General features: G+C 54.3%; 1 protein-coding gene across 1 annotated transcript in view; it reads left to right on the top strand.

Moving 5' to 3' along the window:
* The window catches only part of TTC28 (tetratricopeptide repeat domain 28), a gene marked incomplete at its 5' end in the record, with an annotated part of 138,037 nt that extends 124,616 nt beyond the window's left edge, over positions 1-13,421 (top strand). Inside the window, 10 exon segments of the mRNA XM_081175323.1 lie at positions 6,460-6,619; positions 7,267-7,446; positions 7,848-8,568; positions 9,545-9,669; positions 9,870-10,101; positions 10,243-10,319; positions 10,526-10,549; positions 10,838-10,967; positions 11,096-11,203; positions 11,658-13,421. Of these exon segments, the coding sequence (XP_081031449.1) occupies positions 6,460-6,619; positions 7,267-7,446; positions 7,848-8,568; positions 9,545-9,669; positions 9,870-10,101; positions 10,243-10,319; positions 10,526-10,549; positions 10,838-10,967; positions 11,096-11,203; positions 11,658-13,312 (3,412 nt within the window). The 3' untranslated portion in view covers positions 13,313-13,421.
* Between the last annotated feature and the right edge of the window lie 328 nt (positions 13,422-13,749).

Genomic DNA, 13,749 nt, shown 5'->3' with positions numbered 1-13,749 from the left:
GAAATGTATCCCTGAAAACAACCATTTAGTATATGTATGAAATTTAAAGATATACCATAAATCACCTCTGACATGAGTATTGTGTGTATATGCAAAATCACATAAAGTCTAGAAAATAGTAAAAAAAGAAAAGAAATAGCTGCACTTATTGGTGAATGTGGCTCTTCATCTTCCTCCCCTCCTCCTCTTCGCTGGATGTTGCTTCAGGGTTGACCGATAGCCAGGAAAAGTGCTTGGCTGTGGTTCAGATCCAGAGGTGGGTTGCATGGGCTCATTTGGTGATGGTGCTGCTGGGTTCTTGACCAGGAACGTGGTGATTGGCAACTGCCGCTGTTGTCCCTTGAGTTTGTCAAACATTTCCTAGTATGCAACCCCGTGGATTATCTTCAGGCTGCACTCCATGGAGGGGGTCAAACACTGCAAGTCAGATCATTTGCGTGCATTGTGACTTGGAAGAGGTGAGAAAATTTCTGCAGGTTCCCACATGCTGGCTCCTCCTGCTCACCATCCTCAACCTCATCCTCACATTCTGAACCTGATCTGACCAGCTCCTCTCGCTCTTCAACAGTTGATGCCTGTTGGTGCTCAGTTAGCCCTTCCACTTCTTCCTGGATGAGGCCAAGAAAGCCATCCCCTGGCCATCTGCACAGTGTCCTCCACCTGGAAATCCCTTGAAATGTGTGTGCATTCCTTCCACAAGTTCCTCCAGTGTGCGCTCACTGTTTCAGGCGTGACTGCATCCATGGCCTCTTTGATGTAAGTAATGCAATGGGCAATGTTGATGGACTTCCAGCATGCCATAAGATCAAGATCTGGATCAGCATCAGTTGTGTTGATCATCCAGCAGAAGGTGAGCTTTGTGTGAGCAGACTTGAAGCAGCAAATCCCATCATGATCCAGATGCTGGATGAGGGAGGTCTCATCGGCCGGAGGAGAGAGACAGCTTCAACCTCGCTGTATGCTCAGCAGAGTGCCTTGCAGTGCCCAAGAGCATCGTCCTCAAGCAGCGGCCGTTTGACCTCCAGGTTCTCCTCCTCAAGGCAATACCGCACTTCTGGAATGAAGCACTTGTGGAGCCAGGCCAGATAGGATGAAGAAGTCACTCAGGCCTTTTTGTTGGATTGCCAAAGCACAAGAAGGAGATTCTTTTTCTTTGAGAAGAACCGTGTCTTGTCTGCATTGAAGACTTGCTCTGGAAGATGCGCCCTTTAGCTGCTCAGGGTATGCGTTCGTAGCCTCTTTGTCTGCAGATGCAGCTACCCCAGTCGTGCAGACATTTTTTAGGCTCAAGCAATGCTCAAAGCTGTTAAGCCAGCTGGGGCTGCCTTCAAAGTCCTTGGCAGGCCAGTCTGCATCTGTGGTGGAAGGTTGGAAGTGCTCATGGCGGCTGAGAGCCTTTTGCCACAAGGCCCTGCCATCCCTAGGAGTGCATTTTTGGCTCGTGTCTTCCAACCACACGTTCAGTGCCTTCTCTGTCTTCATCAAAGCCTTGTCCCATGCCTGTCTGGGCACCTCTGCAGTGAGGGGTGTGCTTGCTGCCACAGCCCCACAGATCTGCTTCTCATGCACCTTGATGGCACTTATGCTGGACACATTCCATCCATAGCTGCCTGCTGCTGTCCACATGGGCCTGCCATCCCTCAGGCAGTCCTGCACAGCCACCTCCTCTTTGAGCATCGGGCCGCTCTTTGCTTCTTTGCTTCTTTGCTTTTTTGGTTGTGGTTCTTGTTATACTTATTTATACACCACCCTTTTTCCTGACAGGGACCAATGGCAGTTTACAGATAAAAATTAGAACAGCTAAAAACATAGGGAGAAAAGCAGTCATTAAAAACAATTGAACATTGATAGAGTTTAAACTACCGTATTTTTTGCTCCATAAGACTCACTTTTTCCCTCCTAAAAAGTAAGGGGAAATGTGTGTGCGCCTTATGGAGCGAATGCAGGCTGCGCAGATATCCCAGAAGCCAGAACAGAAAGAGGGGTTGCTGCTTTCACTGCGCAGCGATCCCTCTTGCTGTTCTGGCTTCTGAGATTCAGAATATTTTTTTTCTTGTTTCCCTCCTCCAAAAACTAGGTGCGTCTTGTGATCTGGTGCGGCTTATAGAGCGAAAAATATGGCATATATAATACATTAAAAATTGATTTAAAACATACTGGTAATTACAATGAAAACAACATGGCACCAGCCCTTTAATTGAAAGCAGTCAGTTCTCAAAAACCCGATGGAACAAAGTCTTTACTGTCCGGTGCAAGGACAGCAGGGAAGGAGCCAGTCCAGCTTCTCTAGGGATGGAATTTCAAAGTCTAGGAGCAGCCACCACCAAGAAGGCCCTCTCCCAGCAGTGGTTAATGGTGATGTCTTGCATTTGGGGGCCCTCCTGCAGTCTGCAACTCGCTGCAAACTCCACCTCTGACTCTCCAACCACACCACAACTCTCTTGCAATGGCTGCTGGGATTGCCAGCTGTGCCCCCCGCTAAGAATTTATTTATTTTTTGATAATCCGTGTAAAGCTATGGTCGTGAAAGTTGATTGTTCAGTTATTTAATTTCTTAATATATTAAAAATATCTCTGACTGGTGTGCAGAAAACTGAAGCAACAACAGACAACTTAAACAAAATAATATTACAAAATACACCACTATGTAGAGAAATGTTACCTTAATGCAAAGTTACTAATATATATAAATCCGTATTGATTCATTTTCCTTTTGACCCACCCTCCCTCTCAGCCTCCAGGGTCCAAAAAGTTAAATCAGCGAAAAATGTGATCTACCCATAAAAGGCTTCATTTTGTTCAAAGGGTAATTAACAATATATCCAGGTGTTTGAGACAGAGCAGCTGTGTCGGAACTTCGGCTTTGAGGTTGGGAGAATAAGGGGAACAGAAACCATCAGTACTGCAGCAAAATGGAAGAAGGTTTTTTATCTGGTTTAGAAATAGTTTGTAGACTCACAGTGTTACCATACAAAAATCGGTGCCAAAGAAGGATAGAATTTTCTTTATGTACGCCACAACAGCAGCAAGAATACTCATCGCAAAGTACTGGAAGACACAAGATTTACCCACTCTGGAAGAATGGCAGATGAAGGTGATTGACTATATGGAAATGGCCGAGATGACTGGCAGAATCAGAGACCAGGGAGATGAGTTGGTGGAAGAAGATTGGAAAAAGTTTAAAGAATATCTACAGAAATATTGTAAAATTTATGAATGTTAAATGGACGTTGGATGGAAAATAAGCGGTGTTGGTAAAAAGATTAATAAGAATATGTTAATATAGATTGACAATGAGGGAAAACGTATTTTTAATATAGGTTAAGATCTTGAGTAAAGTTAAGGATTGAGGGTAAGGATTTGCTGAAGTAAATATCTGAACTGGAATACAAAAAGGGAGGTGTGAGGAGGTCAAGAAATTAGTGATGAAGTATAGGATATGAAAATCCTAATCTTTTTTCTGTTTTGTTTGTTGGTATTCTTTGTTCTTTGTTCTTCTTTTTCTTTTTTATTATTCTGTTAAATGTTTCTTTTTTTTCTTTATTCTGTACCTTTATTAATTGTTCAATAAATATTATTTAAAAACAAAACAAAAATGAAGTAAATGTTTAAAGATTTAAAACGCAAAAAATAAACATTCTTACAACAATGTTGTTGTGGTTATTTATTAAATTTACATACTGCCCTTCACCTGCAAATCCCAGGGCAGTTCACAACAGAACCCCCCCCCAACAAAAAACGGCAAAACTAAATGCAGTCGTTTTACCGGCAGCAAAGGGGCCCGTCCAGGTCTCCATTCTGCGTGTGTCTTCCTGGCAGCAGACGTTCTGTGGGGTCCTGAGCTGGACCTGCCACTTTCCTGGAGGGAGAGGTTCTGTTGCACTGGGGCTGAGGGTGCCTGAGGAGCCTCTTCAGCCTGAGGCCACATTCCCTTCTGGGAGGGGAGCAGAGGCAGAGCGATGGGGGGGGGGTCCTTTGTACTGTGGCTTAGCTGCTGGACACAGCCAGAACCAAAGGGGCAGGCTGGGGAGAGTCCCAAGGCAGCACCAAAAGAGTGGGTGGGGAGGGAAGCAGCACCTTGCAGGGCCTGGAAGAGGGTGCTTTTTTAAAAATAATAATATTTTATTAAGTTTTATCAATAGAAAAGTTTAGAAAAATACAAAAACGAAAAAGATGCAAAATTACAAAATACAAAAATACAGACATTAAACACAAAAAAGAAAAAGACAAAACACATATAAAAGAAAACAAAAATTCCCTCTTTCTTAATTTCTCATCTTTAGTTAACTTATTTTCCTGACTTCCTTTGTATCCCTTTTAAAAACTGGTTCAGCAAATTCATGTCCTATTAGTTTATCTATTTATTAATCCCATCTTACATTTTACCTTGTTGCTAGAACCCCTTCAATTCATTTCAATGTCATCAACATTCAAAAATTTTACAATATTTCTGCAAATAAGTTTTAAATTTCCTCCAGTCTTCTTCCACCAACTCTTCTCCCTGGTCTCGGATTCCGCCAGTCATTTCCGCCATCTCCATTTAGTCTATTAGTTGCATCTGCCATTCTTCCAAGGTGGGTAGGTCTTGTGTCTTCCAATGCTTTGCGATGAGAATTCTTGCTGCTGCTGTAGCATACATAAAGAAAGTTCTATCCTTCTTTGACACCGATTGGCCAACTATGCCCAGGAGAAAGGCCTCTGGTTTCTTCGGGAAAGTATATTTAAATACCTTTTTCAGTTCATTATATATCATTTCCCAGAAAGCCTTGATCCTTGGGCACGTCCACCAAAGGTGAAAAAATGTACCTTCAATTTCTTTACATTTCCAACATTTGTTATCAGGCAAGTGATATATTTTTGCAAGTTTGACTGGAGTCATGTACCACCTGTACATCATTTTCATAATATTCTCTCTTAAGGCATTACATGCCGTGAATTTAATCCCGGTGGTCCACAACTTCTCCCAGTCAGCAAACATAATATTATATCCTATATCTTGTGCCCATTTTATCATTGCAGATTTTACCGTTTCTTCCTCAGTATTCCATTTCAACAGCAGATTGTACATTCTTGAAAGTATCTTAACAATTCTGTTTCTAACTTTCTAACTTTGATTTTTCCACCTGGAAACCAATTTTTTTACCCAAGTTATAAACCTCTCTTATTTGAAAGTAATGTAACCAGTCTCGCACCTTCTCTTTAAGTTTGTCATAGCTCTGCAATTTCAGTTTGTCACCTTCCTGTTCTAAGATTTCCCAATATTTTGGCCATTTAGCCTCCATGTTGAGTTTTTTCAAAGCTTTCTCTTCCATAGGTGATAGCCACCTTGGGGTTTTACTCTCCAGAAAATCTTTGTACCTTGTCCAGACATTAAACAATGCTTTCCTGACAATATGGTTTTTAAAAGCCTTATGTGCTTTTACCTTGCCATACCATAAATATGCATGCCACCCAAATATGTCGTCATACCCTTCAAGATCCAAAACATCTGTATTCTCAAGAAGTAGCCATTCCTTCAGCCAGCAAAAAGCTGCTGACTCATAATAAAGTTTAAAGTCTGGCAGGGCAAACCCCCCTCTGTCTTTAGCATCAGTAAGAATCTTAAATTTTATTCTGGGCTTTTTGCCCTGCCAGACAAATCTAGATATATCTCTTTGCCACTTCTTGAAACAGTCCATCTTATCAATAATTTGCAATGAAGAGGGTGCTTGCCTTGCAGCCTGCCAGGCCTCCCTTGTTCTTCATTAAGCTGTGCCCCCCAACCTGTCCCTGGGATAAATTCTTGGTCTCACAAACAAGGCAGGAGGGTGGAGAGGTGCTGCCCCCTGCTGGCTGTTCAGAGCCTATGCTGCTTCCTCCTCTTGCATCTCAAACTCATCTCCGTGTGGTGAGCAGCCATGAAGTCTGGGCCCTTTGGGAAAGGAGAGGGAGAGGGAGCCTCACTGGGCAGTGCCCGCTGCCCCCTCTCCAGCCAGGCTTAGGAGATGGACCTCCTCCCTGCCCCCAGCCAGCAAGGTCGCTCAGCTTGTGGGGCAGACTGAAGGGATTGGCTGTGGTTGGCATGGGCGCAGAGGGAGCTGCCTCCATTCTGCGGGTTCTCATCAACTGGGGCTTCAGCTGCCCTTGAAGTGGACCCATGCCACTCTCCGCAGGTCAGAGCTGGCGGCTGGCTGCTTCACTCAGCCACTTGTGCTCAGCTGCAAAATGTCCCCCCCTGGAGATTGTGCCAATGCCGTGGGGCATGGGCTAACTTCTGGAGAAGAAGCAGGTGCCAGGAGGTCCTGGCACTGGGCTGATCTGCCCCCCAGCCCCTGCCTCCTGTTGCATTCCAGCCAGTGCCCATGGGCACCTCAGGAGGGGCAGCAGAGCCCTCCACTTCTGCAGGGCTTTTGGGGGGTGTGTGCCAGAGGGGTTGGGGTTCTAGACCTGCAACGCTGTCCCTCTCCCCGCTCTCCGCAGGAGCTGCCAGAGCATGAACAGCCTCTTCAGCGGAGGAGGCCCAGCGTCCCCAGCCAAAGAAGCCGCCGCCTCCTCTTCCTCCTTGCCCCGCCGGCTCAGCTCCTTCAGCAAGTCCCCCCTGCGCTCCCTCTATGACCTGCTGATCGGGCCCATGGAAGGGGTAAGTCCTGGGCAGTGCCTCCCTTGGGATAGCAAGCCCCTTCTGGACACTGCTGGGAAGCAGGAGGGGGGGTTGCAAGAGGGTCCTGGTGGGGCGAGGTGGGGTGGCTTCCCTTTCTGGGATTCCTCCTCTTTGGCCTGATGTGAGGGTAAATGAAACCTAGTTGGCCACCAGTTTTGTCCCACCCCAGAAAGGAGAGGTACAGAGCTGAAGTCTTTCCTGCCTTCTTCCTCCTGGCCACCTGCTGTGGTGGCGGCGTCTTGTCAGGGAGAGTCCTGGTTCGGCCGCTTGCGAGAGAGACCCGGCAGGCAGGCAGGCAGGCAGGCAGGCAGGCAGGCAGGCGGGAGAAGCGGGTGGCTCTGCCTCTCCCCCCAGACCTCCTTCTCCCAGGCCTTGGGGTCTTTCGTTAGCCCTGACCTGGGTCCCTCTCCCCTTGGCGGGGGGCGTGCGCAGGAGGGAAATGCAGCTCAGCCTGGCTGTGAAGGTGCTGTTTTAATAATTCTGAATGGCTTTGGTTTGTTTTGTGCCACCCCAGGCACCTTTGGGAGGAAGGGCAGGTGTGGTCCTGTGTGTGTGTGTGTGTTCCAAAAGATCTCTGCCTCCTCCTCCTCCTCCTCCTCCTCTCTCCCTCCCTCCCTCCCTCCCAGGGCCTGATGCACTCCAGTGGGCCGGTCGGCCGCCACCGGCAGCTGGTCCTGGTGCTGGAAGGGGAGCTGTACCTCATCCCTTTTGCGCTCCTCAAGGGCAGCTCCTCCAACGAGTACCTGTACGAGCGCTTCAGCCTCATTGCAGTGCCCTCCCTCCGCGCCCTGAACCCCAGCGCCAAGGTAGGCTGCCTGGGCCCCCACTTCTCCTCCGCGTCCTCTGGGCCCTGGGAAGCTGGTGGGGCAGAGCCGGTCCTACCCCCCATCCCTGCCTCCCTCATGTGACCCTCCAAGACCCCCAAGCCACTTTTGTTCCAGTGGCAGGAAGGTAAAGCCCTGGGTCTGCCCCCCTGTTCTTCCTCCTTCCACCCCACAGCTCCCTGGCCCGCTTTGCCATGCTAGCAGCGCCAACCAAGGACCTGCCAGGCCACAGCAGCACATAGAGGGTGCAAGTGCCCAGCTGGGAGGCAGTGAGGGGGCGAGGGAGTTGGTCCTCCGACCAGCAGGGGTGGCCCCGTGGTCAGGCTGGTGTGAGCAGTCCACCCCTGGGGAAGGTGACGCAGCCTCTCCTTCTGCCCTTCCAGAGCCAGACCAAGAAGGGACCCTCGGCGTACGGCAGCTCCCCTGCCATGGCTGCCGTCATCGGCAACCCCAAGTTGCCCCCCTCGGTGATGGACCGCTGGCTGTGGGGGCCCATGCCCTCTGCCGAGGAGGAGGCCTACGCAGTCGCGGAGCTGCTGGGCTGCCAGCCCCTGGTGGGCAGCATGGCCACCAAGGAGCGGGTGATGAGCGCCCTGGCCCAGGCTGAGTGCGCCCACTTCGCCACCCACGTCTCATGGAAGCTGGCCGCCCTGGTCCTGACGCCCAACGCCGAGAGCCTGGCGGCCGGCAGCAAAGGTGCCTTCGGTAACTCCTACACCATCCCGGAGTCTCTGCGCATGCAGGACGACACCAGCGACGCAGAGAGCATCTCAGACTGCCCGCCCCTCCAGGAGTTTCTGCTCACGGCAGCCGACGTGCTGGACCTGCGCTTGCCTCTCAAGCTGGTGGTGCTGGGGTCCTACCAGGAGTCCAACGGCAAGGTCACGGCCGACGGCGTGATTGGGCTGACGAGAGCCTTCCTGGCGGCTGGCGCCCACTGCGTCTTGGTCTCCCTCTGGCCGGTGCCCACGGCCGCTTCCAAGGTGTTTGTCCACAGCTTCTACACGGCGCTGCTTGGAGGCCTCAAGGCCAGCGCAGCACTGGGAGAGGCCATGAAGATGGTGCAGAGCAGCAAGCAGTTTGCCCACCCCTCCAACTGGGCAGGTGAGGAAGGCTCCTGAACATGGCGCCCACCCCAGACCAGGAGGTCACTGCGGCTGTGAATGTCATGAGCCGAAGGTGGCGCTGGCATAGCTTGGGGGGCTGGGTGCTCCCCCTGCCCTGCCCTTGCCGTGGGTCAGAGAGGGTGGCTCTTACCCCTGAGACCATGTGCAAGGCGAGCATGGCTAGCCTCGGTCCAGTATACCTGAAGGAGCGTCTCCACCTCCATCTTTCTGCCCGGACGCTGAGGTCCAGCGCCGAGGGCCTTCTGGCGGTTCCCTCACTGTGAGAAGCCAAGTTACAGGGAACCAGGCAGAGGGCCTTCTCGGTAGTGGCGCCAGCCCTGTGGAACGCCCTCCCACCAGATGTCAAAGAGAACAACAACCACCAGACTTTTAGAAGACATCTGAAGGCAGCCCTGTTTAGGGAAGCTTTTAATGTTTGATGTATCACAGTATTTTAATATTCTTTTGGAAGCCGCCCAGAGTAGCTGGGGAAACCCAGCCAGATGGGCGGGGTATAAATAATAAATTATTATTATTATTATTATAGCCCACCCATGAGGCAAGGTGAGGGACTGCCTCAGGCGGAAGGATCCACAGGGACAGCAGATCTCACCTCCAAGGAATGGCAACGATGGCACATTCCTTGGAGGTTGGATCTGCCACCCACGCTGCCTCTAAGTGGCCTCTTGGCAAATAGGAGGGACTGCTGGTCTCCGTGCACCCCTTGGGAAGAAATGGCAGGGGCTGCCTTTGGGGGTCTCTAAGTCTCAGCACCGGCCCGGCGTGACTGAAAGTGGGCTGCTTTCCCCCCTACAATGCCCTCTGATTCCCACTTCAAGTGATTTTGCAGCCCCCACCTTGTTTCTTTCACTCCCCCTTTGTTCCCTGGCAGGAGGGGGCAGCGTTTTGTGGTTTGCCTCGGGTGCCAAAATGCCTTGGGCAGGCCCTGAGAGTGAGACTTGTCCCCGCTGCAGGCTTCATGCTGATTGGGAGCGACGTGAAACTGAACAGCCCTTCCTCTCTGGTTGGCCAAGCCCTGACCGACATCCTGCAGCACCCAGAGCGTGCGCGCGATGCCCTGCGGGTCCTACTCCACCTGGTGAGGGTGCAGCCGCTGCCTCAGAGGAGCTGAGCATGTGGGTGGCGAGACAAGCGGCAAGGAAGGGGCTGGCTGTGCTCACCTCAAGCCTTGAGCTTCTCTGGGGGCTCTCGCCGGATGTGGGGCATGTGGAGCCCCTCAGGGGCCTCCCTCTAGCTTGGGAGGCGGGAGGGAGCTCACACACTCTGCTTTGCGCATAGGTTGAGAAGTCCCTGCAACGGATCCACAGCGGGCAGCACAACTCCATGTACACCTCCCAGCAGAGTGTGGAGAACAAAGTGGGCGGGATCCCAGGCTGGCAGGCTCTGCTGACCGCGGTGGGCTTCCGGCTGGACCCCCCGGCCAGCGGGCTCCCCGCAGCTGTCTTCTTTCCCACCACAGACCCCGGAGACCGTCTCCAGCAGTGCAGCACCACGCTCCAATCCCTGCTGGGTGAGGCTTGGGCACAGGCTGGGCAGGGCAGCCTCTAGGCCCCTCTGGGGCACCCTCTGGGGCACCCAGGGCCTGGGGTGGGGGTGAGGCTGGGGCTTTTCCCCAGAGTTGATGGGGCCTCTCTGCCTCTCTCCATGGCAGGTTTGCCCAATGCTGCCCTTCAGGCCCTCTGCAAGCTCATCACCGCCTCTGAGACGGGAGAGCAGCTCATCAGCAGGGTGAGTGGCGTGTCACCCCCCCCAGGCCCCTCTGGCAGTGATCACTGGGGCCAGACAAGGAGCGCTGCCTGATGCCCACCGTGCTGCAAAGGGACACCATCAGGCTGCTGCCTGGCTCTAAACACCTCTCTCTCTCTCTCTCTCTCTCTCTCTCTCTCTCTCTCTCTCTCTCTCTCCCTCCCAATTCTCCTTTCTGCTTCCCAAAGGCTGTTAAAAATATGGTAGGAATGGTGAGTATCAGAACCCTCCCTTCAGCCCTCTCTCCCATCCTGCACCTGAGTTCTGGGGTGGGGTGGGGGGGCAGCCTTCTGCTTCCCTCCTTTGTGTCCTTTTCAGCAGCAGCAGCAGCCTTGCTTTCCACCCTGTCCCCTGGAGCAGCACATTCCTTGCTCTTTCCTTCCTCCTGCTCCTCCCTTGGCTGGCCTCCAGAGAGGAAGGGGGCAGGGGAGGGGGAGGAGAGTCGGGCTGGGTTGGCCTGCCTCTAACTGCTTCTCCTTCCTCCTCCTCCTGCACTCCAGCTCCATCAAGTCCTGGTGCAGCTCCAGGTGGGAGAGAAGGAGCAAGATTTCTCCTTGGCCCCCATCCAGGTCTCCATCAGCGTCCAGCTTTGGCGACTGCCAGGCTGCCACGAGTTCCTGGCAGCTCTAGGTAAGGCAGGGGGTGTGCCTTTGGGGGGCCAGCCGGGAGGCAGGGCAGGACAGGTCTTCCTGCTCCAGGGGCTGCCCACTGGGCCCCTCCCTGTGGGCTCCCGGCCTTAAGCCGCGTCTTGCTTGCAGGCTTCGACCTGTGCGAAGTTGGCCAGGAGGAGGTGATCCTGAAGACAGGCAAGCAGGCCAGCCGCCGGACGATGCACTTTGCTCTGCAGACGCTTCTCTCGCTTTTTGGTGAGGCTTCTGCCTGGGAAAGGGGCGCCTTGTGGCTGGGATGGTGGGCATGGGAACACAAGCTTCCTGCACGGGGAGTGTCCTCCAGCAGCTGCCCAAGAGATTGGGCGAGGGGCACCAAGGGGCTAGGAAAGGAGGGCTGGGTGCCACCGTTCCTTTGCTCAGCTGTTGCTCTGGAACTGCGCCTGGTCTTTTTGGCAAATGGCAACCATGCCTGGGTGGCCGGCAGGACAAGCAGCAGCAGCTGGAGATACTGGCACCAAATCCTCAAAGGAGGGGTGGGGTGGGGTGCCTGCCAGCAGCATGTGGCCCTCGGGGGGTTCCTGAGTGGGGACTCACAGCTTGGCTCCAGGGGGTCAACCCCAGTAAGAGCGCTTGAGGCTGTTCCTCTCTGGGGCCCCGGGAGCACCCCTGCTGCCTCCTTGGCTTTCATGGCCCTCTCTGCTTTCTCTAGATTCCACGGAGCTCCCCAAACGACTCAGCCTGGACAGCTCCTCCTCCCTCGAGTCGCTGGCCTCTGCTCAGTCCATCTCCAACCCTGGGCCGCTGGGCTACCAGAACCCGCCATTCTCCCCGCCATGCCCCGACAGCCTGGGCTCCGACGCCATCTCCGTCTACAGCCTCAACTCCATCACGTCTTCCATCAGCTTTGCTTCCAAGCCCGAGTGTGGCGTGATGGAAGGGGGCGGCTCCAGGGGGCGCCTGGACCCCGAGAGGCCCAAGAATGCCTATCCCCAAAGGGCTGCCCCGCCCCACGGGCAGCTCTCGCCTCCAGGCAGTGCTGTCCCCAGCAAGGAGGAGGAAGACGACGAGGAGTATGAAGGCTTCTCCATCATCAGCAACGAGCCTCTGGCGAACTACCAGGACAGCAGGCGGGGGCGCTTTTCCCCTGACCACAATCCCTCCCGGACTTGTAGAGGCAGAGGCGTTGTGGTCTCGGTCAGTTCCAAGGGGAGTGTCAGCTCTCCCAACTCCCCTGTGAAAATGGCTCTTATTCCCAGCCCAAACTCCCCTTTCCAAAAAGTTGGGAAACTGGCCAGCTCGGACACTGGCGAGTCGGACCAGTCCAGCACTGAGACAGACAGCACCGTCAAGTCCCAGGAGGAGAGCGCGCCCCCGCTGGACCCTCGCGAGCTGGCCCAGAAGATCCTGGAGGAGACGCAGAGTCACCTCCTGGCCGTGGAGCAGCTGCAACGCAGCAGCCAGCTGGCACAGAGCAGCAGCAGCCTGGATCCCCTCCCCAGAGCCCCCCTGCTGCCCACGGGGCGTGCCTCCTCCTTCCGCTCCTCAGAGACCAGCGCCTTCAGCAGGCTTCCGTGCTCCGGCCAAAAGGGCCAGGCCTCCCCTGCCCCCCTCCGGCCAAAGCCCCCTGCCAGGAGCTCCTCCCTGCAGAAAGTCAGCTCTGGCTACAGCAGCCCCACCACCTCCGAGGCCTCCCACCGAGAGGAAGGGGCTGGCCCCCACAGCAGCCAGCCGTCCCCCAGCTCCGAGCCTCAGGGGGGGTTCCTGCCCGGGGAGCAGCAGCCTCTGCTGTCCTCACCCTTCCGGCTCAAATACCCCAGCTCCCCCTACAGCACCCACATTTCCAAATCGCCCAGGAACGCCTCCCCGAGCTCAGGGCACCACTCCCCGGCCGGCAGCACCCCCTCGCCCGCTCTCTCCTACTCTTCCGCCAGCTCTGCCCGCTCCAGCCCCGCCGACGCCCCCTCCCTCGACAAGCTCAAGATGGCCGCCATCGATGAGAAGGTGCAGGCCATCCACAACCTAAAGATGTTCTGGCAAAACGCCCCTCAGCACCCCGCAGGGCCCCTCAAGATCTTCCGGAGCTCCTCAGGGAGGAGAGACGTCCTCAGCTTGCTGAACTTGTCTCCGCGGCATGGCAAGGAGGAAGGGGCCGACAAACTGGAGCTGAAGGACTTATCTGCCCCTCGGCCACTTTCTTCCCCTCAGAGGGGTGCCCCCAATGGACACACCAGCCCCCTGGCCCCCCCGGCACAGGCCCCAGGCCCCACCAGCACCCCAGGCCCTGGGCGCCCCGCACGGCTGCCCTCTGGGAATGGCTACAAGTTCTTGTCGCCAGGACGGTTCTTCCCCTCCTCCAAGTGCTGAAGCCCCCGGCCACCTGCTCTGCTGGTCAGGAGCCCAGGGCCTTGGACAGGGCAGAACCTCGGGCAACGAGCTGGGAGGCGTGGGCAGAGGCGGATCCAGGCGCTCAGTGAGCTGTGGATCGGTGCCAGCTGGCAGCTTGCCTCCTCTCAGTGCCCCCCCCCGGGGTGCCGGATACCAGCTTCCAGAGTCACCAAGGACTGGAGTGGGAGGAGGGTGTTCTAGCAGGCAAGATTCACAAACAACTGTCTGTGGTGAAGAGGTACAAGCCTCTCTTTTGATGCTTCTGGGGAGGTGGGTTGCTAGAAGTGGGTTGGCACTGCCCTTTTCTGGGAGATGCAAGTGTGGTCTTATGGTCGCCTGCCCTCCAGGGGTCTTCTCTGGAATGACCAGACCCCACCTAGAGACCTTGTCTGGCTGGGACAGGCATGAGGATCCCT

The sequence above is a fragment of the Podarcis bocagei genome, assembly GCF_964188305.1.
Source record: "Podarcis bocagei genome assembly, chromosome: 16".
NCBI classification, from domain to species: Eukaryota; Metazoa; Chordata; class Lepidosauria; order Squamata; family Lacertidae; genus Podarcis; species Podarcis bocagei.
This window is presented reverse-complemented; position numbering and strand designations above follow the sequence as displayed.